At 46.5% G+C, this 27,809-nt stretch overlaps 1 protein-coding gene across 1 annotated transcript in view; it reads right to left on the reverse strand.

Annotated features, from left to right (window-relative positions):
* The window catches only part of LOC142578426 (uncharacterized), an 86,876-nt gene extending 61,070 nt beyond the window's left edge, over positions 1-25,806 (reverse strand). Inside the window, exons 1-2 of the mRNA XM_075687813.1 lie at positions 25,713-25,806; positions 5,294-5,376 (exon numbers count right to left, since the gene is read on the reverse strand). Coding sequence (XP_075543928.1) covers positions 5,294-5,376; positions 25,713-25,806 — 177 coding nt within the window. The remainder of the gene's footprint in view (positions 1-5,293; positions 5,377-25,712) is intronic.
* Positions 25,807-27,809: the final 2,003 nt, after the last annotated feature.

Genomic DNA, 27,809 nt, shown 5'->3' on the forward strand with positions numbered 1-27,809 from the left:
GTCTTGTGTAGCCTTCAGAATTGCTTCATTCCCTATTCACTTCTTGAAGGGAAGGTTAATGTGGTGAAGTACCAAGAGACGCCAGGACGATGATGAAGTGGCATCAAAATCATGGACGCAGTGTGATGCGACAGCTAGCCCGCGTACCGTGTCGGCGCCATAAATTGGACCGAATCTCACGACGTACCCGCGGCAGGAAAGCTTGAGCGTGTTTGTGCACGCGCTCGAGCTTGGAAGAACGAGGTGGCCGTTGTCGCACATGGAGAGAAGAGAACAAAGAACATAAACACTTACGACTAGCAAGCGCCCCAAGAGAGCGCTCTACGAATCAGGAAATAGTATGGATCTCCCGTATGCCTACGGGCAAAATAGATTCGTTGAAACTGATACTAGCCACAATCTTAAAATTGGGTATAGTGTATGTTCGCAATGGCTTACCACAACACACCATACGAACCAGTTTTGAACTGAACCTGATTACAAGTGCCGTCTGGGCCGAACTGCCGAGATAGGGAGCGAGCTAGACGCTGCCGGCTTGGTCACGCCATGTGGCGCCATCTCTCGAGCCTCGGAACTCACGGACCACTGCCGTTCAACAGGCAACCCTGTCTCAGCGCCAAAAGTTGACAAGGAAGCATATGGTGCCCTGTACCTGCCTTTTGAACACCGCTATTTTAATTGACACATAATCTTCAGCGTACTACAAGGTAGATAACTTGATTGATATCGTCTCAGAATAACAACAGATGTTAAAGGGGCCCTGAAACAATTTTTATCCAAGAAATGTAGTCAAAGTTAAATAGGCTATTTAGGAAATCCTGTGCCACAGAAGTGCTTCAATGGGTTCAGTAGGAGCGAAGTTAGTGACAATAAAAGATTGTCAATGCTTTGCACTGCGAAGGATACGGCGTAGCGGGCCCTATCCACAATGCTCCGCCTACTGAATCTCGCCGTGGATCGCAGGTCACATTTTATGTTATACGTTAATGTAGACACCACCATTTTCGATTTAGGCGCCTACGGAACAGCAAGCGCGGTTGTCCTCAGAGAGCCGCATTTCGCTCAGCGAGCGGACTCGTAGCGGCACATCGCAGTGGCCGTGGTATATACGCTACAGAACTAGCCGCAGCTGCATGCAGCTGTAGCGCGTATGTGCAGACTTCGTTTGCTGCACGACAGGACTTGTTTGCACGCTCGCGCTCATATGCCGTGCTACATGGTGTCTGAAAGTGTTACATGGTGCGGACCGGCTTTGGCTATCACCAGCTTCATCGATAGTAGGCACATCCAACTTACACATTTTGGAGCGCTGTCAGTAACACAATACAAATCGAAATCTGCCATATCTTCCAGGCCCACAAGCAGTGAGTCGGCAGTTACGCCATCTGTCCCTCACAGTGGTCGCAGCTACTGCTGCTCCACCAACCGAGCACAAGGGAGTATCAACCCCGAAGGTGGGCGCAGCCGAGACTGCCCCAACCCCCCCGGCCTCTTCCAGCGCTGGCAAAAGCCGGCGCAGCCAAATCCCTCAGGGAGCCCCATCGACCTCCGGGCTGGTGGGCGCAGGGGCCTTGCCCTCCAAGGCGGGACTCTCCCGGGAAATTTCTCGCTCGCAAGAGCACGCGTCCGGCGCCTCACAAGAGGCAATCAACACTACACCTACCCTCAAGGCGCACCAAGCGCCTAAGGAGCGGCGAGGTTCCCTGGAACGCTTCAAAACGAGCGAAACCCCGGTTACAGGGCCTCGAAGGAGCTCTGGAACCTAATCTCTGACATCTCTGTAATTATTACTACTGTTTCCGTATACACAACACCTATTTACTTCCAACATGGATACACCAATAATTCAATGGAACGTCAGAGGTCTTCTTAGGAACCTTGATGACGTGCAAGAACTTATCCAAAAAGAAAATCCAAAAGTGCTCTGTCTACCGGAAACACACTTAAAACCACAACACACAAACTTTCTCCGACCGTATGTCAAGTTTCTCAAAGGTCGCGATGATGCTGTCGTACCATCAGGCGGTGTTGCCATTTTTATTCATAAAAGCATTTCATGTCAGCGTTTGCAGCTACAAACGCCCCTTGAAGCAGTGGCGGTTCGAGTTGTTCTCCTAAATAAACTCGTTACGATTTGCTCGATCTACGTACCCCCATACTACAAATTAAACAAACATGAATTTCAGTCATTCATAGACGAACTGCCAGAACCTTATGTTGTTCTTGGCGATTTCAATGCGCACAGCTCCCAGTGTGGCGATTCTCGTATAGATGCGCGAGGTCGTCTTGTTCAACAGTTCCTTTTTTTCTTGTGCTGCGTGCCTTCTGAATAAGGAGGAACCCACATATTACTCTCTAGCAAACAGAACCTTTTCTTCAATTGATCTCAACATAATTTCTCCTTCTATTCTGCCTGAACTCGAATGGGTAGTTACAAAGAACCCTTACGGAAGCGATCACTTCCCCATACTACTACGAACACCTAAAGAAAACGAATATCCACCACAGGCACCTCGGTGGAAGATTGAGACAGCTGATGGGGATAAATTTCGAACTCTTACTGGTATCTCATGGCATGAAATCTCCTCGTTAGAAATTGATGCTGCTGTGGAGTATTTTATAGCCTTGATAATAGATACCCCATCTAAATGCATATCACAAGCAAACGGCGTGTCCCGTGGTGGAACGACGATTGTAGGATTGCTCGTAAGAAACAAAACAAAGCGTGGGGGTTGCTACGTGCCTCCCCCACTGCGGATAATCTGATAAACTTTAAAAAAGTAATATCCCAAGGCAGGCGAACCCGCCGACAGGCATGAAGAGAGAGTTGGAAAACGTTTTTATCGGGTATCAGCTCGTATACAGATGAGGCCAAAGTCTGGAACAGGCTTAGTAGGATAAGAGGGCAGCAAACATACTCCCTCCCTTTGGTAAACAAACAAGGCGAGACCTTGCAAGACCAGGCAGATTCACTTGGGGAGCACTTTGAGCGTGTGTCGAGCTCAATCAATTATTCCCCGTCCTTTCTCAAACATAAAGAAATAATAGAACGTAAGCCAATCCTACGAAAATCCACGCAGAATGAACCGTATAACCGGCCTTTCAGTATTGCCAGTTCAAAGCTGCCTTGAAAACATGCAAAAACCCTGCATCGGGACCTCCCAGAGTCATGTATGACATGATCATAAACCTACATACTGACACACAAGTTACACTACTTACACTATTCAACACTATTTGGGCTTCCGGATACCTCCCATCCACATGGAAAGAAGCGATTGTGGTTCCTGTTCTGAAGCACGGAAAAGACCCTTCCTTGGCGGCAAGTTACCGTCCAATAGCTCTAACTAATTGTCTGTGTAAGCTTTTTGAAAAAAATTATAAATCGCAGACTTATACATTTCCTTGAGCTCAACAATATGCTCGATCCTTATCAGTGTGGATACCTAAAAGGGCGGTCGACAACCGATCATCATGTGCGCATTGAAGGAAATATCCGCGATGCATTTATACATAAACAGTTTTTCCTATCGATATTCCTCGATATGGAGAAGGCATATGACACGGCATGGCGTACGGTATCTTGCGAGACCTGTCGGAAATTGGCATCCGTGAAAATATGCTGAACACAATTGAAAGCTATTTGTCAAATCGTACCTTCCGAGTCAAAGTCGGCAATGTACTGTCACGTCCTTTTACGCAGGAAACTGGTGTATCCCATGGAGGCGTGCTCAGCTGCACTCTCTTTATCGTTAAGATGAACACGCTACGTGCTTGACTGCCACCGGCCATTTTTATTCTGTATACGTAGACGATATACAAATAGGCTTCAAATCCTGCAACCTCACAGTATGCGAGAGACAGGTACAGCAGGGCTTCAACAAGGTTTCCAAGTGGGCAGACGAAAACGGATTTAAAATAAACCCCCCCAAAAGCTCTTGTCTTCTTTTTACTAGAAAGAGAGGCCTGGTTCCAGATCCTTGTGTTCAACTGTGTGGACATCAAATACCTATCAACAAAGAACACAAATTTTCAGGTATTATACTAGACTCCAAGCTTACTTTCATACAGCACATTAAATATCCTAAAGAAAAATGTCTAAGGACAATGAACTTACTTAAAATTCTATCCCACTCAACATTCGGTAGCGACAGCAAGTACCTGATGAATGTTTATAACAGCCTAATTCGATCACGATTGGACTATGGTGCCGTCGTATATAACTCTGCCGCTCCGAGCGCACTAAAAATCCTAGATCCTGTCCACCATCTAGGTATCCGTTTAGCCGCTGGCGCTTTCAGAACAAGCCCGATTGAAAGCTTATACGCGCAATCAAATGAATGGCCCCTCCATCTACAAAGAACTTACATCAGCCTTACATATTTCCTAAATATACACTCCAATCATCAACATCCACGTTTTAACACTGTTAACGATATGACCTGCACTAAACTTTTCCATAATCGCCCATCTGTAAGAAAGCCTTTCTCGCTTCGAGTGAGGGAGCTTAGTGATGAGATACATGTTCCACTCCTCGAGCTTCCCCTAATGCATCCAACCAAGTTGTTACCGCCATGAAAGTGGCAGGTGATAGAATGTGACATATCCTTTTTAGAAGTAACAAAACACGCACCAGAGATCGAAATACGAACTCATTTCCTAGAACTACAGCACAAGCACTCCTGCACAGAGTTCTACACAGACGCTTCGAAGTCCAATGCCGGGGTGTCGTATGCTGCCGACGGCCCAACTTTCTCAGAATCCGATGTACTACAGCCTGAAAAAGTATATTTACGGCCGAGGCCTACGCATTACTGTCTGCTGTGAAGCATATAAGAAAATCAAAACTTCAAAACTCAGCTATATATACAGACTCCCTAAGGGTCGTGAAGGCCCTGATGTCACTCTATAGACACAAAAATCCAGTACCTAATGAACTATATTCCTTCTTGTGTAAAGCGTACAGATTTAACCAGCATATCATTATATGCTGAGTGCCTGGCCATAGTAGCATCGAGGGTAACGTTCTGGTGGACGAGATGGCCACGTCAATCGCATTGCAAGCTGCTAACCCTACCGCTGCGGTGCCTGTCACAGATCTGAGACATTTCTTGCGAAGGAGATTGCGAGACCACTGGCAACGCATGTGGGACGCGGAAACGGATAATAAGCTCCACCTGATAAAACCACAGTTAGGATTCTGGTCCCCTACTACAAAATCGCGCCGAACAGGTGTCCTATTCTGTCGTCTCAGAATAGGACACAAGTTTGGCACCCATAATTTTCTACTCACCGGAAGTGAGCCTCCAACCTGTGGTAGATGCGGGGAGAGGCTGACCGTACTCCGCGTCCTCCTGGAGTGTCGGGAAGCCGAATCTGAGAGAAAGAGACATTTTTCAATAGCGTACCGACAGCACATTCCTCTTCATCCCGCAATGCTTCTTGGTCCAGAACCACTTTTTAATACAGACACAGTCCGAGGTTTCCTCAGAGATGCGGTCTTACATGTTATTAGTCCCATGCAGTCGTAGCGCCTCCTCTCTCCAGAGGATGCGACTGCGATAATTGTTTTGCATAGCACATGCCTCCAGGCCCTTGAGTTTCAAGGGCTCTAAGGAGGCAGCATTGCTCTAGCATTTCTTATAATTTGATATATATTACCTATCCTATCATTCCTTTTAAATGCATCTAAATGTTCATAGTACAAGTCATACGTCATCGCCATAATTTTATTGTACAGATTTTACGCACTTTAGAGCGTATATTTTAAGGCCCCTTTACAGCCACGTCACACCAACTTCATAGTAATCGTAATTACACTGCAAACTCTTTAGCACAGACATGGCGCTCTTTGGCCATACCTGGCCCTTGCGCCAAAAAACCCCATACACCATCATCATCATCATATAGTGCACTGATCTGGCAATAGCAGTGTAACAGTAGTATTACACTACATAAAATTGAACGCCATAGAAGTGAGCATCATTCTAGGTCATCCTACACCTACACAGACTAAACAGAAAGCAATCAAAGCAGCATTTGCAGTGGAAATTTGCAGACTACAACATCCTCAACACCTACATGGATTCACCAGAATCAATATCGGCCTGTACATCACACAATATCGTCAGGAAAATCATGTGATTGACACAGGACTTGCAAGCACATTGCAAAAAGTTAAAAAACATGTTACATAACCATGCATATATTCCAGGACACAAACAGGCTTATGAGCCCGACATAGAAATTGAGAACGAGACGAGTTGGTGTGTATTCATTTTAACAAAAGCGCAGCAGATAGACAACCAACAAGAACGAAGCGCTGTTTGTCTTCACTTCGCTCTTGTCTATTGTAATACTGTTACACTATAGGTAATCGATTCACGAGGCTGCACTGGACAAGAACGATACCCCTGGCCAAGGCCGTGATTTCACATCCAAGTCTGCGTTCGTGCACATACACACAGACACACACATATATGTTGCAAGGGTTCATAGCATAAAACAGTATCAACAAGATGACACTAGAGACGGATGAGGGCTAACTTCCAACTAAGGTTCAGGGCAAAAATGTGGCGATTTATACAGTTTACCAGAAAGAAAGACAGCTTTGAATGCCAGATATAAATGGGTGCTTGATGCAACCAAACATGTTTAAAAACGCCACATAAAGGAAATACAGAAAAATTCCAAGTGCAGGAAACAAAATTGTAACAAGCGCCAATCGTGCATGCCAGTACCTTTCAAGAAACACTCTTCTTATTCCTTTAGACAGACTGTCAGCTTGCTTATGCAAGCACACTCTAAGAAAAAAGAAACAAATTACTTGGAAGGTAGCCGAATGCGCACTTGGTTATCACAATGTTTTGTCCCTGGACTTGTACGTTGATTTGTATTTTCTCTCTTTCCTGTTTTTAATCATGTTTGGTTTCATCAAGCACTAGTTTTTTTTCAGGCTTTCTTGCAGTACTACTTTCAGGTAACCTTTATAGATCACTACATTTTCCCAATATACCTTTTACATAGATGTTAGCGTCCCCTATTCTTACTGCTTCACAATGTATGCTCTTGCACCATTTACCAAATAAAACATATATAATGTGCACAGAATCATCATAAGGGTCATTGAAGTGACTTGTTGCAGTCTGAAAAAAAATAAAGGATAGCCTGGCTGCAAACGGCGCCAACGAACACATAGCGCGCAAAGAAGACTGAGATGATATAACAACTGAAAGTTCAATGTACACGCCGAGTAAATGCTGGCTGCCAAGCAATAAACACAACATAGGCAAAGAGGAGAGGCAAAAATTAATGTGTATTTCCTGACGAGGAAATGCATCCACTTCTAACGGAGGCCATACTAACAAGATTCTCCTAGTGCCTTTGCATCTACAGCATCCATAATTTCTAGGCAGCCGATCTGCACAGAATGCTAGCTTCTTCCTCTACTAGGTATGCTCAGCTGTCGAGAGTGCATTGCAGAGGAAGAAGCTAGCATTCTGCGGAGAAAAGCTGTCTAGAGAAATTATGGAAGCTGTAGATGCAAAGACACTGGGAGAATTTCACGTCAGAGTGGACTCTGTTACACTTTCAGAGATGGATGCGTTTCCTGTTGGGATCTGTATTGACACACATCAGTTTTTGCTTCTCCTTTTTTGTGTAAATTCGATTTATTGCCTGTTAACCAGCATTGCTCGGCATATTCAATAAACTTTCGTTTGTTAGTGCGTCTTAGGAGTGTCTTGGTCTCTAGGAGAAAGGCGTTCATTCTTTTTACAGTGAAGCTGTATATGCGTAGGCGAAACACTCGTCGTCTGACCACAGAAACACTACTGCAAGGGACAGAGAGAATTTTTGTGTGTGCATGTGTGTGAGCGAGATAGTGTGTTCGTGCGAGGGAGAGACTGTGCTTGTATGCGTGTCTGTGTGCGAGGGAGAGAGAGTGAGAGAGAGAGAGAGAGTGTGTGTGTGTTTGTGTGTGTGTGCGCGCGAGGGTGTGTGTGCTTTTTCAGGTGTGCGTGAACATTTGCCTGCTTAACCTATCCTTCGAAACAAACGCAATGTAGAGATCATTTAAACCCATATTTAAATCCAAAAGAAAAAGACGATTGATACTCCATTTATAGCCTTATCTCTTTCTGAAAGCGAAACAGATAAAAAAAGAAAGCGCCTGTGACGTCAGTATTGCCGCGCTTGATTGGCATGGCCCTGTGAAAAGCTGCTAAGCGGTTTACATTCACTATCTTCCTTCTGTCGGTGGCAGCGCAATGTCTTAATGGCAATGACGTGTTAATCTGCATAACCATTGAATTGTCTATCGTTTCTGTGACCAAGCCATCTTTGGGCAGCGCGCATTCGCCGCTACCTTCACATTTCAAATTTGTGAATTTGAGGAATCTAATCGGGAGCGCCGACAATCTTCTCGCACACCTTTTGTGATGTACGGTGGCGCTGAGGTGTTTCTTGCACAATGTAGCAGATAGGATTGTAAAGGCAGAGGTTCACGTTTGGGCCCGTGTGTTCTAATTTCATGAACTTGAATTGTGCCAAGAAAACCAGTCCGTCCGTCCGTCCGTCCGTCCGCGCGTCTGTCCGTCCGTCCGTCCGTCCGTCTGTCTGTCTGTCTGTCTGTCTGTCTGTCTGTCTGTCTGTCTGTCTGTCTGTCTGTCTGTCTGTCTGTCTGTCTGTCTGTCTGTCTGTCTGTCTGTCTGTCAATAAATCATACGCTGACCCAGAGACCGTAGTATTCTACCTGCTTGAGCCAATAGATATGTGCTCAGACAGACAGACAGACAGACAGACAGACAGACAGACAGACAGACAGACAGACAGACAGACAGACAGACAGACAGACAGACAGACAGACAGACAGACAGACAGACAGACAGACAGACAGACAGACAGACAGACGGACGGACGGACCGACAGGAAGACAGACACACGGACAGACAGACAGACAGACCGGCTCGAAATGGCTGAACTATAGGCCAATATTGCCTTAATAACATATAGGCAATTTACCTTAATAACAACTGCCTCGGGGAAAACATTAGGTATTTCTATTCGTAATTCGTAACAGACGGGGCAGTGCGGACCAGATTAGATTAGGGTTGGGACAGAGAATACCGAAATTTTAGGATGAGTGTTTTGTGGCGAAATAGGTTGATTGTCTAAGGTTAATACAATAAATGCATCGGTTTGACGAGCAAAAACGAAAATTTCATTGTGTGGTGCGTTGTAGTTTCCTGCTAGTAACAGCGCAAAATGTAGACAAGAGACGAGACAAGAAGACACCACAAGCGCTGTCTAGCAGGATGCAAAACCAACAAGCCTAAGCTGCTGTTCTAGCGAAAAGTTGTAGTTTCCGCCACCGAATAATTATGACCGCTTCGAGCTTCTTTCTAATTTCACACAATGCATGGTGCACGAGCATTCTTGGATTTCACCCGCATCAAAATGAGCATGCCGCTGCACGCAATCGATTCCGCGCCCTCGGGCTTCCCAGCGTAGCGCCAGTCAATGCGTTAGGGTGGCTAGAACTGGGAGGTACGCAAACTGACCTCTCCAAGCTTGTCGGGAAGCGCGATCTCTTCGCAGTGGCAGTATCACCGGTGGCACTGGACACTATAAAGCAGTGAATTGGAGTTTAATCTATCCTGCATGCGTAAAAGACAAATGGCACAAAAGAAGGTCTACACAATGACGCATGCATACAACATTCTTCTATTAGCAGAGAATGCAAGATGTTTGCGGCGACTTGCGAACATTTGGGGGCCACGCAGCGACAAATCTATGTCTTCAGTTTAGCACCAAGAAATGGAGAATTAGGACCGTTTTTTTAAAAGGCGACTAATTACGCGGTGCCATTTCAACAGCATTGTCATACCCATAGTCAAGCAATGTAGATACCTGTGCCTATAATCAACACAGGGTAGACTCACTCAAGCACTCACCAAGATAATCTGAAAAAAAATGTGGAAGCGGAATACAACAAAAATCAAATATAGAGCGCTTTGGGGCCACAATAATTATGAGTTGATGCATGGAATCTGCAAAGAAGTGATCGCGCTAGCAGTCACGTTTGCAAATTACCTTCTCTGCTAACTATCGTATCTCTAGTCGGGGCTATTTAGGGCACACGGTGAAACCAAAAATGACGCATTGCAGGGTGACGTGGGCTCTGGCTGTTCTGAAGTCAGAGAAGAGCAGATCAAAATTAGTTTTGGAGAAAGAGACAAAGAACGTGGATCAAAATAAATGGGAGGCTTAGGTTAACACGCATATATACCCAAAAACCGTGGATGCAGAATGGAGGAAGAGGACAAGAAAGTTGGCAACCAATACACGGTAATTGAACTAGGAGTCATCAGAAGGGAAGGGAGAAACGGAGAGAGTCAATCGAATGAAAAATATTGAAAAAAATACTGTGGAGAATTACTAGAACCGGAAGAAAAATTAGAAGGGAAAACCGAAATGGCAGTGCCTTGCTATTCCAGACTCGAGCAGGTTGCCTACGGACAAAACCATGTCGAAGCAAATATTCCCAACTATATGAGCCGCATGTATGCTGCAGTCAAAATCCGAAGACCACTCAGCACATCCTTATGGAATGCGAAGGCATTCACCAAGTGCGCCCCGTAGGTAAAGTACAATTTTCCGAAGCGCTTGAATTTAAAGTGAACGGCAGCATCAACCGGTCAGCCGTCGATATAAGAAATAGGCGTTTGAGTATTGGTGGGGAAAATGAGGGAAGAGATTGATGCGACCAGATCTGTTGCAGGCCTAGGTAGTGACACGAGGTAGAGTAGGTATGACAAAAGAAAGATTAATGAACTGTATACAAAAAATGCTCTAATGAAAAACATGTCAAGCATACCTGATAAATCAAGCAGGTTATTTAACTATTTTTCACCACCCAATTTCAAAGGGTATGCCAATAAATCATCGTCATCATCATTGTAAAGCACCAAATTTAAACGGTAAGGGATTTTCTTAGATGGCATCGGAATGGCAACGACAGAGCGAATGTCATCCGCAATGTTTGCACGCGCAGGTTTTTTGAGAGGAAGCAAGAACAGAACGAGCGTATATGCGTGGCACATTTTGAGCGTGCATGTGTTTCTACTTGCGTTTGCGTGTGCGCGCGTGTTTGTGTTTCCGTATTTCAAGCAGCGTGCGAAGGAGCGCATGAGCGAGCTAACGCTCGTTTGTGTACGCGAGAATTTCCGCGTGCGTGCGTAATTTTTGGGCGTGTGTGTATGGGCGTGTGTAAATGTGTATCGGGGCGAACGAGTGTCGTATCTGTGTGTCCTTATCGCGAGACTGGCCGCTTGAGGCACATTTCTTGTATTCGCGGGATTCTTTCAACCTCGGAAACACACATTTATGTTGCACCTATTGACTATTAGAAAGCTGCATAGGGATTTTTTCATGTTGCTCTACAATTTTGCCATTCTCACTTTCATCTGATTACAATATTTGAGAAGTTGAATCAATTATTAACACTAATTCTCTGATTAGACCGATTGAAAAAAAAATATTCATAGTATCGTCAAGCGACGGCAAACAACACTACCTTGGTTCTGTCTAACTACGTTGCATTTGCATATTTTTATTCTTGGCTAAAGTTAATTGTTGTGTTCATATAGCAGGTTGTGGCCAAGTACTGCACCAGGGTGGTCAATCCTGCTCTGGTGAGGGAGTGCGTTACCGGTTCTGGTCACCGGGACCAGGCCACACTCCAGGCCTGTTTGAACACGCGGTTTTTTTTTTAATCCGGTGGAAAATTGCCGGCACCGGGATTCAAACCACGGACCTCGTGCACGCGAGGCGGGTGTTCTACCTCTACGCCACCACTGCAGACTGAACACAACACAACAGATGCAGATGAACACAACAATCAAACCCCGGCCCTCAGTCCCCAGCAGCTGCGAAGGAACTGACCACGGCGGCGGTCAGACCTGCGACGCAGCAGAGGGTGCTAAGAATCACTGGCTCCGGACAGGCCGCCATTGAAATATGAACCTGGCAACGTTTAACGCTAGAACGTTATCTAGTGAAGCGAGTCTAGCAGCGCTATTGGAGGAATTAGAGGGCAGTACATGGGATATAATAGGGCTCAGTGAAGTTAGGAGGCCGAAAGAAGCCTATACAGTGCTAAAAAGCGGGCACGTCCTGTGCTACCGGGGCTTAGCGGAGAGAAGAGAACTAGGAGTCGGATTCCTGATTAATAAGAATATAGCTGGTAACATACAGGAATTCTATAGCATTAACGAGAGGGTGGCAGGTCTTGTTGTGAAACTTAATAAGAGGTACAAAATGAAGATTGTACAGGTCTACGCCCCTACATCCAGTCATGATTACCAGGAAGTCGAAAGCTTCTATGAAGACGTTGAATCAGCGATGGGTAGAGTGAAAACTAAATACACTATACTAATGGGTGACTTTAATGCCAAGGTAGGCAAGAAGGAGGCTGGAGACAAGGCAGTGGGGGAATATGGTATAGGCACTAGGAATAGCAGGGGAGAGTTATTAGTAGAGTTTGCGCAACAGAATAATATGAGGATAATGAATACCTTCTTCCGCAAGCGGGACAGCCGAAAGTGGACCTGGAGGAGCCCGAACGGCGAGACTAGAAATGAAATAGACTTCATACACTGCGCTAACCCTGGCATCATAAAATATGTGGACGTGCTCGGCAAAGTGCGCTGCAGTGAACACAGGATGGTAAGAACTCGAATTAGCCTAGACCTGAGGAGGGAACGGAAGAAACTGGTACATAAGGAACCGATGAATGAGTTAGCGGTAAGAGGGAAAATAGAGGAATTCCAGATCAAGCTACAGAACAGGTATGCGGCTTTAACTCCGGAAGAGGGCCTTAGTGTTGAAACAATGAACGACAATCTTGTTAGCATCATTAAGGAGTGTGGAATGGAAGTCGGTGGTAACTCCGTTAGGCAGAATACCAGCAAACTATCGCAGGAGACGAAAGATCTGATCAAAAAACGCCAATGTATGAAAGCATCTAACCCTACAGCTAGAATAGAACTGGCAGAACTTTCGAAGTTAATCAACAAGCGTAAGACAGCTGACATAAGGAAGTACAATATGGATAGAATTGAACATACCCTCAGGAACGGAGGAAGCCTAAAAACAGTGAAAAAGAAAATAGGGATTGCCAAGAATCAGACGTATGCGTTAAGAGACAAAGCCGGCAATATCATTACTAATATAGATGAGATAGTTCAAGTGGCTGAGGATTTCTATAGAGATTTATACAGTACCAGTGGCACCCTCGACGATAATGGAAGAGAAATTATTCCAGAGGAATTCGAAATCCCAAAGGTAACGCCGGAAGAAGTAAAGCTAGCCTTGGGAGATATGCAAAGGGGGAAGGCAGCTGGGGAGGATCAGGTGACAACAGATTTGTTGAAGGATGGTGGACAGATTGTTCTAGAGAAACTGGCCATCCTGTAGACGCAATGCCTCATGACCTCGAGCGTACCGGAATCTTGGTTGAACGCTAACATAATCCTAATCCATAAGAAAGGGGACGCCAAAGACTTGAAAAATTATAGACCGATCAGCCTACTGTCCGTTGCCTACAAACTATTTACTAAGGTAATCGCAAATAGAATCAGGAACACCTTAGACTTCTCTCAAGCAAAGGACCAGGCAGGATTCCGTAAAGGCTACTCAACAATAGATCATATTCACACTATCAATCAGGTGATAGAGAAATGTGCGGAATATAACCAACCCTTATATATAGCTTTCATTGATTACGAGAAAGCGTTTGATTCTGTAGAAACCTCAGCAGTCACAGAGGCATTACGGAATCAGGGTGTAGACGAGCCGTATGTAAAAATACTGAAACATATCTATAGCGGCTCCACAGCCACCGTAGTCCTCCATAAAGCAAGCAACAAAATCCTAATAAAGAAAGGCGTCAGGCAGGGAGATACGATATCTCCAATGCAATTCACAGCATGTTTACAGGAGGTATTCAGAGACCTGGATTGGGAAGAATTGGGGATAAAAGTTAATGGAGAATACCTTAGTAACTTGCGATTCGCTGATGATATTGCCTTGCTTAGTAACTCAGGGGACCAATTGCAATGCATGCTCACTGAACTGGAGAGGCAAAGCAGAAGAGTTGGTCTAAAAATTAATCTGCAGAAAACGAAAGTAATGCTTAACAGTCTCGGAAGAAAACAGCAATTTACAATAGGCAGCGAGGCACTGGAAGTCGTAAGGGAATACATCTACTTAGGGCAGGTAGTGACGGGGGATCCGGATCATGAGACGGAAATAATCAGAAGAATAAGGATGGGCTGGGGTGCGTTGGGCGTAGTTGGAGAAGTATGGGAGAGTCCTTTGCCCTGCTGTAGGCTTAACCAGGTTGCTGAAGATGATGAAGAAGAATGGGATGAGGTGCGTTTGGCAGGCATTCTGAGATCATGAACAGCAGGTTGCCGTTATCCCTCAAGAGAAAAGTATATAATAGCTGTGTCTTACCACTACTCACCTACGGGGCAGAAACCTGGAGGCTTACGAAAAGGGTTCTATTGAAATTGACGACGACGCAACGAGCTATGGAAAGAAGAATGATAGGTGTAACGTTAAGGGATAAGAAAAGAGCAGATTAGGTGAGGAAACAAACGCGAGTTAATGACACCTTAGTTGAAATCAAGAAAAAGAAATGGGCATGGGCAGGACATTTAATGAGGAGGGAAGAGAACCGATGGTCATTAAGGGTTATGGACTGGATCCCAAGGGAAGGGAAGCGTAGCAAGGGGCGGCAGAAAGTTAGGTGGGCGGATGACATAAAGAAGTTGCAGGCATGGCATGGCCACAATTAGTACATGACCGGGGTTGTTGAAGTATGGGAGAGGCCTTTGCCCTGCAGTGGGCGTAACCAGGCTGAAGATGATGATGATGAAAGTTAATTGGGACAATATATATATATATACATATATATATATATATATATATATATATATATATATATATATATATATATATATATATATATGGCTGTGTGATGGAAACGATATTGTTCCATGCTATATATAAGAGCAAGGTGATGGAGAATGTTAACAAAATTCATATCTCCGGTCTCAAATGGCAACACTACGATTTCATTAAGAGACACGCCGTAGTAGGGGACTCCGGCTTTATTTTACCAACTGGTGCTTTCTGGTGTGTACCCAATGTACGGTATAACGGGAATTTTGCATTTCACCTCCATTCAAATACGGCTCCCGCGACCGGGATTCGATTCCGTGCACTCGGGTTTAGAAGGGCAACGCTTCAGCCACAACGCCACCACGGCGAGTGCGGTGGAGAAAGGGGTGAATAAAGCTTTTAAAAGGAGCGTTTTACTTAGTTGTTACCCCTTAGAGCACAATAAAATGAAACAAAAAGGTTTGGCCGATATCAACAATATGGTGCTCATATCTTACATAAAGGCGAAGGTCTTCTCGGCGATATCGATGGGGTGTTGGCCAACGCGCTGGTGATTTGCATGGCCGCCAAGCACAATTTGCGCTGCTATACTTTTCAGGTGACGAATCGTATTGCAGAAGCACACTAGCAAATGTTTAAAGAATGGGACGACAGACCATCTGCAATTTGCCATTATGTTGAACTAACAGCACAAATTGCGAGAATTCTGTGCTTTTTTGGTCAATAGTTCTGTTCGCGTGGTTGCTGCACGCATTACTTGATTTTTTCAGCGTAAGCTGTTTTGGGCTCATTCCAACAACCATTTCGAATAGCCATTGTTTCCGCTGTCTCCTCCGCCGGTGTGCCTAGCACATAGCAGCCCTCTGTCCATTTATTTTATTGAAATGAAAATAAAAGAAAGAGACGTAGTCACCTTATAATAGTGACGGCTACTCCTTTTCTCACAGCGGAAACAATATAAAGATATGTAGGAAAATGAAAAGAAATCACTTCATACGGCCTGAAATCCACAGCTGAGTCCTATGCGCCCATGAAAATAACAGTATGAAAGTCTAATGCAAGTTGTACCACATTCAGTTCGTAAACAATGTCACAAACACACACAAATGGCCGTGATATCAACTTCGATGAGCATATAAACAGATGAGGACTTACACAGTGTTAAAATGTTTCACGTACAAGAAAAAATATATAACACGTGATATACAAGCAATAATAATTACAAATATTAGAACGTTATAGTAACATCATCTGATTATTCAGTGCAATACCTAGTATTCGTTAAGGATGCCTGTTTCTTCATCAGCATTCATTAATTACTTCGGTGATGGTGAAAAAGTTCTTATACACGAGACAATTAAAAGTGTTGTCCGCTAAGTCCTTAAGCACGTGGTTAACTGGTCTTCTGACATCCTCTCGTCGATTTGCGGCAAAGGTCGACAATGTTCTGGATGTAATAACACATGACTTGGTCGACGCCTGGTCAATGGTCAATGAAATAGCTCGAAAAATGAGTGTGACTCAACTCACCAACAATGACATCGTGTCGTTACATAGACTGCGAACTGTTAGTGACATAGTGCCAAGAATTACAGTTAACTTTTCAAAGCAGTCAGCGAAGGAAAAACTCTACAGCCTGAGATATCTGCTAAGAGAATGTACCGAACAGTGTTACACCCTTGAGAATGTGACGAAGCTAACGGAATTTACCCGAAACGACGAAAACCTGGGCCGAGGACCATGGGGGCGCAAGAATGCAAATATATTCGTCAGGAAAAAGGACGGAGACAGGGCAACCATCGTGCACTACGTTGCCGAATTAGAGAAAATATAATAATGTTCCTTGCGTTATAAGAGTTACTGCGTGGAATTTCAATTATGCCATCTCCCGATTACACAGAAGCGGAAGAATTCGAAACGCTTGTAAACATGATTTACATTCCATGAAAATTTTCTATTTGAATACACAATCTGCTGTAAATAAAGGGGTACAATAAGAGGTACTTTTCAATTAGTTAGAATACGCATTAAAATTGTTATGTTGACTGAAACGTGGTGTGTTGAAAAAAAAGAATATTTTCTGTTTGCCTGGTTATCAGAACGTTCTTTTGGATAGAACAGCCAGCAAAGGAGGAGGTGTGCGTCAGGCGCTAAAAAGTGAAATTGCTTGTGAACTCATGCCCAATTCTCTCGCATGAAGACTGATTATGAGCGTTTATCTCTAGTTCTCAATCGAACCAGAGTCGCTGTTGTTTATGAACCCCCAAGTGGCAATATTCAATTTTTTTTCTATTTTCTCGAATTTCCCCTGTCCTATGTAGGCGAACATAAATACGGCGTCATATTTTGAGGATACTTCGATATGATATTAAGGGAAGGAAGAAGCGTGCGCCTATTCACAGGTGGCTTTTAATGGCTCAGCCAACAAGCATAGAGCAGCGAACTCTTCCTCGTCGTCTCCAAAGGCCACCATCAGCGTCCTATTCTTTCCACATTACCCACTGTGACATCACCCCCTATCGGAAAAAGCACCTTATTGGTTATCATTAATCAAAAGTCTGGCGCAAATAACGGGGACACATGCAGAGAAGACGACAGGACTAGCGCTCGTCCTGTCGTCTTCTGTGTCTGTGTCCCTGTTATTTGCGCTAGTCTTTTGATTAATGATGACATACCAACTAGCGCAGCTTTGTGCCTTCATCGCTTTGATTTCACGTACATCGGGCCCTGTGCTTCCTTCTTTTATGTGTCGAGATAAAAATTAGCGCTCGTCCTGTCTTCTTCTCTGTTTATGTCCCTGTTATTTGCGCTAGTCTTTTGATTAATGATGACACACCAACTAGCCCAACTTTCCGCCTTCACCTTATTGGGGCGGCTCATCGGGCTGTGGAAGGCAAGGTTTGAGACGGCTGACGTGGATGATGTCAGAGAGAGGCGAAGGCACCGTGGCATCCAGCGGAGACACTTGATATGTGACAGGGGTCACATGCGGAAGGATGCGTTAAGGGCCATAGTTTCGCGAGAGGAATTTCTCCGAAAGACCACCACGCCGAGTTAGATGCCAAACTAGCCCAAGAGCACCTGGTTTGTAGTCCACGTCGTAATGGCGCTGGTCGTAACGGCACTTCCGGCGTGTCTGTGAAGCAGAAAGATGAACGCGGGCAATCTGGCGTGCTTGGGTCGCTGTGGCTATGACATCCTGAGTGTACTCTGTCGGCGAGTCAAGTGTGGTCGAAAGGAGAGTCTCGAAAGGCAAAATCGGCTCACGGCCGTAGAGGAGATAGAAGGGTGAATAGCCAGCTGTGTCGTAGTTCGAGGAATTGTAGGCGAACGTGACAAATGGGGAAGCAATTTCCCAGTCACGATGATCGGAGGAAGGATGCATTGCTAGCATGTAAGTTTATGTGCGGTTCAGGCGTTCGGTAAAACCGTTAGTTTGAGGATGGTAAGCGGTAGTAAGTTTGCGTTTGGTAGCACATGATCGAAGTAAGTCATCTATGACTTTGGCAAGAACGTACCTTCTGCGATAGGTGAGAAGTTGGCGAGGTGCACCGTGGTGTAAGGCAGTTTCGTGAAGCAAGAAATCAGCGACATCTATAGCGCAGCTGGTGGGTAGGGCTCTAGTAATGGCATAGCCAGTTGTATAGTCCGTAGCGACGGCAATCTGCCTATTTCCATCATTTGATATAGGGAATGGTCCGAGAAGATCAACGCCAACGCGAAAAAAAGGGTCGGTCGGTAGATCCAAAGGCTGCAGCAGACCGGCAGGATGCACAGTTGCTCTTTTCCGGCAGTGACACGACTCAGACGCGGCAACATAGCGCCGGGCGGAGCGGTGGAGACGGGGCTAGAAAAACCGTCGCCAAATTGGGTCATAGGTCCGCGTTACGCCAAGGTGTACAGCGCTGGGAACGTCGTGCAGTTGCGGCAGTAGAATCTGCCGTAGTTGAGACGGAATGATGGTTAGGAGCTCGGGCCCGTCGGCATGCATGTTGCGGCGATACAGGATGCCATATTGTAGCACGAACATGTGAAGGGATGGGTCAGACGGATCAGAGAGCAGGCGTTCGATAATGGGCCATAACAATTCATCGTGTCGTTGTTCAGCGCCAATGTCTTGCAACGCAGAGGGCAAAAAACGCAGATTTGGGCGACATCCACTAAACCGTCCGGTGCATCGACGGGATGACGAGACAAGCAGTCGGCGTCCTGATGTAGACGAAAAAAAAGCTTTGCCGTTGCTATAGCCACTGGCGTCAGTGCGAATTTCTGTGGAAGCGGAGCCGTCAAAATGGGCGAGAACAGGAGGTGCTGTGAGCAACCTGATCAGCTGCAAGAAACCAGATGCTTGTTCAGAGCCCCAACACAAAGGAACGTCTTTCTTCAGGAGGTCAGTCAGGGGACAGGCAACATGGGTGAAATTTTCCACAAACCTGCGGAAGTAAGAGCAAAAACTAACAAAGCTGAGAAAATCTTTGGCACAAGTTGGTGTGGGGAAATTCTTTATAGCATGACATTAGCGGGGTCGGGGCGAATGCCTGACGAATCGACAAGTTGTGCGACCATGGTTATTTGGCGGTGACCAAAGTGGCATTTGGACGAGTTGAGCTGCAAGACAGCGGTGCGAAAAACGAAACGAAGAGATGAAAGTCTATCAAGATGAGACGCAAAAGTGGAAGAGAATACGATGACGTCATCCAAGCAGCACAAACAGGTGGACCATTTTAAACCACGCAAGAGCATGTCCATCATCCGTTCAAAGGTCATCGGGGCATTGCAGAAGCCAAAAGACATTACCCGGAACTGACACAGGCTGTCTGGTGGGACGAATGCTGCCTTTTCACTGTCCATTTCATCCACGGTACTTTGCCAATATCCAGAGCGGAGGTCCACAGATGAAAAATAGGTGGCACGGCGCAGACAATCCAGAGCATCGGCAATGCGGGGAAGTGGATATTCATCTTTCTTTCTTGGTGATCGTGTTTAGATGACGATAGTCAGCGCATAATCGCCAGCTGTTATCCTTTTCAAAGAGAACAACAGGGGAAGCCCACGGGCTAGAAGATTGCTCAAATATCGTTTTGGCAAGTATCCTGTCAGCTTCGCCCTGGATGACTTGTCGCTCTGAGGGCGACACCCGGTGTGGGCGTCGGCGAACAGGTGCTGCATCGCCGGTACTTATACGATGTTTCACCAGCGTAGTTTGACACAAAGGGCGATCGTTCAGGTCGAAAATGTCGGAGTAGGACTCGAGGAGGCCACGGAGCTCTGCGGCTTGTTGGGTTCAGAGGTCCGGTGCAATGATCTTTGTCAAGTCGTAAGTAAGAGCAGATGCGAAATGAGCAGGATGGCACTGGTCGTAGACGGCGCCATAGATAGAACGGAAATGTGGCACTCGTGCGACGGTGACAATGTAGCAAGAGCCATGGCTCGAGGAAGTACTTGTGGGCACTGTCTGACAGTTAGGATGGGAAGACATGTCTGATTTTCCACAACAGGGACGATAGTGTGTTGGAAGGAGCCATTGTGAGAAAGCAGGACTGAAGTCGCGGGAGTAAGGACATAGTCTCTGTCAGGTACAAGTGGCCAGGCTAATACAGGGATGCAGGTTGCTGCTAGAGATGGAGGGCGAATAAAATATGCGGAACAAAGCTGAGTTGAAACTTGAACAGGAAGATCAACGGGAACAGCTAAGGGTAGGTCAAGTTGCACAACACCGGCTGAACAGTCAATCAGAGCAGAATGGGCGGCCAAAAAGTTGACTCCGAAGGTCACATTGTAAGGGCAACGTTCGAGCACACCAAACAAAACGAACATGTGGTGACCGGGGACACTGACACGAGCAGAACACATTCCAAGCACAGCCGGAGTTGTATCGTCAGTGACCTGGAGCAGTCGAGTCAGAGCAAGAGTAAGTACTTTCTTCAAGCGCGTTCGAAGCTCTGCACTCATGATGAAAATTTGGGCTCCAGTGTCCATGAGTGTGGTAACGGGCATACCATCCACGTCCACAAAGTTGCAATCAGTAGGCAGGGTCAGCAGAGGAATTTCAGGCCGGGGTTCTAGAGCAGCATCGCCTCCAGGAGCTGCCCCAGTTAGTTTTTCGTCGGAGAGCGGCGACGATAAGTTGGGGATGGAGAGCGACGCATCTGGGGCGAACGGGAGCGGTGACTGTGTGGTGATGGCGAGGGCTAGTCACGGTGGCTCGCTCGTTGTCTGGTGCGTCTTCAACCAGGGTGGAGAGGGATGGCGGGCGAGGATTCAGTGGGGAGGGGCAGTAGGCGGGAGAGCTTGGTCGAGAGTGGGCTTGCAAGGAACTTCGGCAGTAGCGAGAGATGGGGTCTACACGTCCACAGTAAAAAAAAAACAGATGGGTCCATCGGCATCTGTGCGCCATTCGGCGGGGTTGCGATAGCTCGGATATGGACTTTATTGGCTCCGGTGAACAGAAGGAAGAGGCTGCAGACGAAGAAAAGTCAGGACGGCTGGCGGAGTAAATGATGGAATACCCACATTGGCAAGTTCTTGGCAAATGACCGACTAGATGAGAGACAAAAGCGGCCGGGAATCGTCAAGGCACTGCGTCAATGGTGCGGCAGGAGACGCTGTCTCGATTTCTTGCTGAACGATACGTACGACGTTCTCACAGGACGTGGGCTCACGCAGTGGGCAAATGTCTTCGCACGTCCGTGAAGCTGCGGTATTGCGTAGACGCGTAAACTGTTGAAGTATGCGGCGAGTCTTCGCTTCTTCAAAGCGGCAAAATTCGGTAATGATCTCATTGACCGTTGTTAAGTTCTTGAAAACCAAGCAGGTTAAACGCGTCGTCCACGATGTCGTTTGAACGTGGCGTACTTGGTCTTCCTCTGCCATATTGTTATCCTCTTTGCGGCAAAGAGCGAGGACGCCTTGGATGTACGCCACGTAAGATACAGTGGACGTCTGTGCAAGGGTCGCATGGTCCTTCTTCTCAGCACGTTGGCGGCCGACGGGCTTGCCGAACAAATCTCTGAGCGTCTGTTTGCACTGGTCCCAACTCGCAATTTATTCTTCATGTGTGTCAAACCAGACCTGTGTGGTTTTTTTAGGTAGAATATTATATTAGCCAGCATAAGCGTGTTATCCCACCTGTTGTGTGCGCTGACCAGTTCGTAATTCTGCAACCAGTCATCGACGTCAACGTTGTCGATCCCGGAAAACCTGCCAGGGTCGCGCGGCTGGGCCAGGATGATCGTCCGTGGCGAGGACGGGGCCGTGGTTGAACTCTCCTTCAGATGACATGTCGGCCAGGTTACGTCCGCTGTGGAGCTCCGTCTTGCGCAAGTGGTTACCGAGCACCTCCACCAATGATCTTACGGGAAGGAAGAAGCGTGCGTCTATTCACAGATGGCTTTTAATGGCTGAGCCAACAAGCGTAGAGGAGCGAACTCTTCTTCGTGGCCTCCAAAGGCCACCATCAGCGTCCTCTTCTTCCCACTTTACCGTCTGTGATGCTATGTTAGGAGGTATCACAAGTAACAGAGAGCATGAAGAAATAATCATTTTAATTGGCTGCAATAATTCTATCACCATTTCTACAAGACCACACTTTTATCTTCTTTTTTACTTGATCCGTTCATAAAAGATATGCAGCTTTATCGTATACAGGCGGCTGTTATGAGTAAAGACATCAGCAATCGTAATGGTATACATCTACGCGTACATAGAAACACACTAATAAAAAAACCACCAGCGGCACCCATTCAAGAAATAACAACTCGCACATTGGAAACTTTCCGACAGAAAGTTGAAAATTTTGATTGCAGCGGAATATTTAGGACGCGATCTTGACTACGCAAATAATATGCATCTAAATCATTTTCTTTAATTATAGAACGCTTCGTTTCCACACTTTTTAGGAACATCAAAAAATTTTTAAGCCATGGATATCACCGGTATTATCAGGCAAGATTCATATTTAGGAGTAAATTCATAACAAATTCCTTAAAACTTCTCATGTTGACTGACTCAGACTTTATAAAGCGTTCCCAAACATCCAAACGAAAGAAATCTGTAAAGGAAAAGAAACCTACTTCTGCAACCTCTGAAAAAAAGCCCGCTAGGGGGCTAAGCAGTGCTGACGCACTTCGCATGGACTCCTGCATTTTTCGGCAATTTTCCGGACGTCAGCTTTTATTCATCGAAACTATGGCATCGACGGAAGCGGCACGGCAAGTGATACCGGAGGATATCAAGTTTGTGAGCTGTACGTGGAATTCGCGTCATTTTTGGCCGTTAGAAGGTTTCACGCCACGCTAACGGAGCTAACCCTACAAGGCTAAGCGGCCAGCCGAATGCGCGTGACCCGTGACCCGCGGAGCGTATCCCATGGCTCGTGAGCGCTCGTGAGCCGTCGCTCGCTCTCTTCGAGAGCGACTCGGCGTTGCCGCTGTGTACGAATGACTGACGCATCTGACGCAGCAAGTGCACGAGAACTGAGCCAGGAAAACAACAGCTTTAAAATGCAGGTGGAGACGATACAAGAGCAGCAACAACTGGAAGCGGAGCGGACGTATGACGTGAACAGCGGAAAGGCGATAAACATCCAGGAAAAATGGCACACATGGGAGAGGAGAGGCAAGAAGACCCAGGTGCAAACAAAACCCACAGCCGAGGAAGCAGACCAACTACGAACGCAGCAAGCCGGAGCAACAACCCCTATTGCGGGAAACATGCCACATTGTAGAAAACCGAGACTTCCGCCTTTGCCTGGGGACGACACGAAGATCATCTACAGACCTAAGGCGGGATTACAACACTCCAAATAGACATTGGTGGCAGTGACACATGCCATCGGCCGAGCTAGCAAGTTGTCCCAGAAAGATTTCTACGACAACATCCGGATTCAAGTGCAACATGTCGAGAATATAATAATCGCAAGTACACCAAACAAAGACATAGCGTACGACATGCTCCTCAAGATCACCAGCATCCAGCTTGGAGGGTCCATTTACGAAGTCAAAGCACATGTCAGGACCCCAGAGGGCATCATCAAAGGTGTAATCTACAACACTCCGCCAGGCACGAGCGAAGAAGAACTATTACAGGGGCAACAAGTATCCGCAAGATACACGGTTCTCAAGGCACGCATGCTGGGAAGATCGTCAACAGCACTCATCTACTTCGACGGACCGCACGTACCATACAACATCATATATAAATGCTGTGACTACCGCTGCAAACCATACAGGAAACCTGTGCAGTACTGCAGAACCTGCGGAGAACTAGGGCAACGGCAAGATATCTGCCCGAAACCCTTTATCAACTTCTGCTACATGTGCGGGATGGAAAATCAGCCGGAAGAACATGAGTGCCAACCCAGTTCCAAAATCTGTCAACAACCCCATGAGACAGCAGGGAAGGGATGCCGGCATAAACTGAAGCCAAATCCACCACCGTACAAGATCAGACTGCAATGGGAAAACAAGATCGAAGAGCAGCAACGGAGATGGAACTCAAATTCAGACTCAGACTTTCCGGCACTATCCGAATCAAGCAGTACCTCACTACAGAGTCCACGCAGATCCTGAAGTTACTCCAAATCAACCAGTGGTCAAGCAAATGATGGACCCCCGTCAAGATCACGACCTGGATCCCGTACACGCAACCCACAAAAGCGAGTCACGTATGCAGACGCTGCAGGAGAAAACACACGAGCACAAGAACCCACGGAAACGGAACGAGACCTGCGAGCACAACTCCAAAATCAGCAAGCCCTCATTGACAAGCTCATACAAAGGTGCAAAGAACAAAACACCGCCAATCAAGCCTCGAAACCTAAAGGAATGCCAAACATCCCACCGCCCCTTAGGGAAGAAAGAATCAAGGAAATCGTAACAATGGAGGTGCGGAAGCAGATACAGGACGCCATGGCCACTTTTGCAAAGGAGACAACACAACAGCTCCTGCAACACATCACCGCTCAGCTGGCCTCTATCTACGCTACCCTCCAAGGCCTCAGCAACTTCATGTCCTATGCAAAGCAGAACGACGTAACGAAAGCCACAGTAGAAAAGCTACTCAACAACACTGACACGGCTCGCAAGAAAGCAAATAAAGACCTCCACAATGCAGCCAGACCGGAATCCATGGCCCGGGGCGAAGAGAACGATATCGAACAAGATGGCGAGTAATACCAAGAAGAGATTACCACAACTCCCAATGAAGCTGTGGCAATGAAACTGTCGCTCTATCCGAACCAAAAGAACAAACCTCCAAGAACTGACCAAACAAGAACAACCAGGTGTCATCGCTATCCAAGAAACTTATTACACCAATCTGCGCATACAGGGATATGATAAGCACACCGGATCTCAGAGAACAGCCATCCTGACGAAGAAAAATCTCACCACGCAGGATCACACAATTCAGGGAACAACCGTGGAACACACCCTAGTGGAAATGCTACCTGAGAAGAAGACACACCAAAGACTATACGTACTATGCTTATACAGCCCACCCAGGGATCCGTTATCCGACTTTGTAAACTTCATCACGGAAGCCAGAAAACTATCTAAAGGACATAAACTCGTAATAATGGGGGATTTTAATGCCCCCCACACAGCATGGGGTTACCAGCACACGACCAAGAAAGGAGCGCGAGTGCACAATTCGGCGCAACAAAATCACCTCACCCTCTGGAATGATCCTAAACTACCGACTCGAATAGGCAACAGTGTGTCCAGGGATACAAATCCCGACCTCACCTTTACAGTAGGAATATCCAAGGCGGAATGGACCCGACTTGAAGAAAATCTCGGCAGCGACCACCACATCCTTCAGCTTGAAATCTTGTACCATAAGGAGCCGAGTAGAACAGGAATGGCAAAGCTGACGGATTGGAAGTCCTTCCGAGAACATGACATAGAAGAAAACATCGAAAACATTGAAGAGTGGCTCACTGAAGTGGTCAAGACGGCGGAGAAGCACACTAAAGTCATCCAACTCACCATGGACACGCCGGCCGTAGACTCTCACCTCCTACATCTTTGGGATGCCAGAAGAGGACTGCTGAGGCGGTGGAAAAAGATGAAACTTAACCGCAAACTGCAGAGACGGATCGCTCACATAACAAAGCAAGCAGAAGAATACGGAGATCAACTCAGCAGGCAGAATTGGCATAAACTGTGCGACCAACTTCAAGGCACACTCAGCACGAAGAAGAACTGGCATATACTGCGAGCCCTTCTAGCTACCACCGAAACCGAAACCCAGCAAAGACATGACCTCAAGAAAATCATTAACTCCCATCCAGGAACACACAAACCAATTCTGGAAGAAATCAAGGGTAAACTTGTCGGAAACAATGCCCCCAAGGTTACCGATCCCAGACCGTACAAAGGCAAACCAAATCTCACCCTCGACAGCCCTTTCACGCTTCCTGAACTCCTTGCCGCCCTTGCGAAATTGACTCGTAACACATCGCCAGGAAAAGACAAGGAGACCAACAAGATCCTACGAAACCTCCCAGACAAGGCCCCAAATAGACTCCTCGACTACATGAATAACTGCTGGGAAAAAGGTGTGCTCCCAGCAGAATAGAAGCACGTAAAAGTAATTATGATCCCAAAACACAAGCCACTACAAATCAGCAACCTACGGCCCATCTCCCTTACTTCCTGCGCTCGAAAGCTGCTCGAACACATGGTTCACGATTGCCTCACCACATACCTCGAAGACTCAGGACTCATACCCGACACAATGTTTGGCTTCCGACAGCTCCTCTCAGCACAAGATATACTACTACAGCTCAAGAAAGACCTCTTCAACCACCTAGAACGCCACAAGAAGTTCTCTATTTTAACAATAGATGTAAAAGGAGCCTTCGATAATGTGAAGAATGAAGCAATCCTCCAAAATCTCCAAGATACAAACTGCGGAATCCGGACCTACCAATACGTACACGACTTTCTCAAAGATCGCACGGCTACGGTGGGTATAGGTAACATCCGAAGCGACAAGTTCGAAATGCCCAACAAAGGAACTCCACAAGGGTCAGTCATTTCACCTTTGCTGTTCAATCTCGCAATGATTAAGCTCCCACAACAACTCGATGGCATCGAAGATTTCAGCCATGCAATATACGCCGACGATGTAACGTTATGGACAAAAGCGTCCGCAACCGGCCAGCAGCAAACTACCCTCCAAGAGGCAATCGACCAGATCGAACAGTACCTCTCAAAATGCGGTCTCCAGTGCGCCCCCGAAAAATCAGAGCTACTTATACTCAAGGCAAGGGCCCGGGGAAGACCACGAGCCTACGTCGCTCCAGATCCCAACGTCAGACTCAATGGAATCGATATCCCTCAAGTTGGCTCCCTCCGCGTCCTTGGCCTCATAATACATAAAGACGGTTCTGGGCAGCTACACTTCCGAAGCTTCAGAAAACCCTAACACAAGTAACCCATCTCATTCGGCGTATAACCACGCAAAGAAGAGGACTTAAAGAACAAGAAACCGTCCAATTAATCCAAGCACTCCTTATAAGCCTGATCACATATGGCACCCCGTATCTACTCCTCAAGAAAGCTGAAATTGAAAAACACAACATCATCATCAGAAAAGCAATCAAGAGCGCACTAGGACTCCCCAGTACGACCTCAACCATGGCACTCCTCAAACTTGGCCTCCATAACACCTGGGAAGAAATGAGCGAAGCGCAAAGAGCCAGCCAGCTGGAATGCCTTAAGCTGACTCAAACAGGCAGAGCAGTACTTCGCAAGCTCGCATACAGCGAAAACTTCATAGCAGACTCAGATGCGAAAGCCCGATTGCCGCCACTTCTTCGTGACTCTATCTCAGTC

Source organism: Dermacentor variabilis, chromosome 4 (assembly GCF_050947875.1).
Source record: "Dermacentor variabilis isolate Ectoservices chromosome 4, ASM5094787v1, whole genome shotgun sequence".
NCBI lineage: Eukaryota > Metazoa > Arthropoda > Arachnida > Ixodida > Ixodidae > Dermacentor > Dermacentor variabilis.